The following is a 1,975-nucleotide window of genomic DNA, read 5'->3' as shown; positions in this document are numbered from 1 at the left end:
TAGTGAATAGCATGAAACTTTCCATTCTTTAACAAATGTCACCAACTCAAAGATAGTAAAATTAGAGGCAAATACCCCCAAATAATTCAATATCTAAGTTGTTGCAAATGCACCACCTAAATTGTCCTTGCTACATAAATAGTTCAGCAAGACCTTCTCAATTGGATTGGTACAAATATCAAGACCCCCAACATAACCTAATATCTAAAAATTAGAAAACTAAGGTTCCTAAAAGAACATATAATCCTACTTATTAGTAACTGAGACACCAAGTTTTCCAGCCACAATCACGGTCGTCGCCATATCAAGAAACATGCCATGCTCAACCACACCAGCAAGCCTCAAAATTGCATCACTTGCAGCTTTTAAATCACCCATATCACTCTTGAAATACAAGTCAATAATATAATTCCCATTATCAGTAACATATGGCACACCCCCAACTGTCCTCCTCAGCTTCCCAACACAACCAGCTTCAATAAACAACATCTCCAATCTTTTTAAAGTAAATTCCCAACAAAAGGGCACAATCTCAACAGGCATAGCAAGACCACTTCCACCCAAATGACTCACCAACTTTGACTCATCAACAATAACTATAAATTTCTTACAAGCAGCCTCTACCATTTTCTCCCTAAGCAATGACCCTCCTCTCCCTTTAACCAAATTCATTTCTCGGTCAACTTCATCAGCACCATCAATTGCCAAATCAAGAATTGAATGTGTATTTAAATCAGACAAAGGTATTCCCAACGAAACAGCTTGTTCATGGGTAATTGTTGATGTGGGTATTCCTACAATGTTCTTTAATTTCCCTAGCTTTAATAATTCACCTATTCTAGCCACAGCATGTTTAGCTGTGGAACCTGTACCAAGACCCACAACCATACCTGACTCAACAAATTCTACAGCTTTATATGCTGCAATTTTTTTCAGCTCATCTTGGGATAAAATGACAGGTGGTGATGATGGGGTAGAGGAAACCATCAATGATGGCTGCTGCTTCAAATTCTTGGACTTTTCAGAAACAAAGAAATGTGGGTATGCAATGGCCATATTTTGTAATCGCAAAAATCAAGAATTGAAGAATGGGTTTCAAGAAAAGAGATAAAGGTTTCACCTTTAATGTGTGTGTGTGTGGGGGGGGGGGGGTGGGTCTTGAGGAGGAGGGGGTTAATGGGTAGGAGAGATAAGAGGAGATTTAGGGCTAGAAGATGTGAAGTGAGGAGAACCAAGAAAGCATGAGACGGAGTATATATATATAGGAAAGTTAAAAGAGAAAAATAAGAAATATATGGGGAAAAAAGAAGGGGAACGAGTCCTAGTAGAAAGGGACAAAAAGTTTAATATGGGTTAGATTGTATGAATCTTGTGGTTAGTATTGACTGCAGAATGGGGTAGAGAAAGGTGGAGGAAATTGAGGGGTTTTGGGGAAGGAGCGTAATACAACGTTACAGCAAGAAAAGCGCGGAGGTGGAAGCGAGGATTGGTTGGGGGAAGGAGGCACAATATCTTTGTGATTCAACAAATCTAGTTACAGGACAAAAAATTCTAGGTTTCTTCTTTTAATTTCCCAACGGGTGTTTGGTAATGTACTCTCTCCCGTTTACTTAAAGTGTTCATTTTACATTTGACATCTATTTAAAAAATACAAACTCTCATAGAAAAAAAATAAAAATACAAACTCTCGTAGAAAAAAAAATTATTTACTAAATTAATCTTAACTAATTATTATCTTGACATATTTATATATATATTTATTTATATATAATACCGGAACAGGAGCCGGTGACGTGGCAAGCCTCTTTATTCAGGAATTGCATTTATCTTTTATCAAAAATTTTGCCTTTTCCTTTCATTCTGGCCAGGAAAAAACAACAGTCGTCAAAAACACCAGTTAAAAAACCAGCAGTTTCAAAATGTAGTTTCTACAAATGTGTTTCTTCCTACACTTTCTCTTTATTCTATTTTCTTT

General features: G+C 36.8%; 1 protein-coding gene across 1 annotated transcript; it reads right to left on the bottom strand.

Annotated features, from left to right (window-relative positions):
• Nucleotides 1-1,286, bottom strand: LOC104118540 (probable ribose-5-phosphate isomerase 2). Its single transcript, XM_009629806.4, has one exon. The coding sequence runs from the start codon at nt 1,054-1,056 to the stop codon at nt 247-249; it is 810 nt and encodes a 269-aa protein (XP_009628101.1). The 5' UTR covers nt 1,057-1,286; the 3' UTR covers nt 1-246.
• Between the last annotated feature and the right edge of the window lie 689 nt (nt 1,287-1,975).

The sequence above is a fragment of the Nicotiana tomentosiformis genome, chromosome 4, assembly GCF_000390325.3.
Source record: "Nicotiana tomentosiformis chromosome 4, ASM39032v3, whole genome shotgun sequence".
NCBI classification, from domain to species: Eukaryota; Viridiplantae; Streptophyta; class Magnoliopsida; order Solanales; family Solanaceae; genus Nicotiana; species Nicotiana tomentosiformis.
Note: the sequence above shows the minus strand (reverse complement) of the source record. Positions and strands in the feature narration are given on the sequence as shown.

Coding starts and splice junctions, on each gene's coding strand:
- LOC104118540 (XM_009629806.4), bottom strand. CDS start 1,056: ATGGCCATTGCATACCCACATTTCTTTGTTTCTGAAAAGTCCAAGAAT.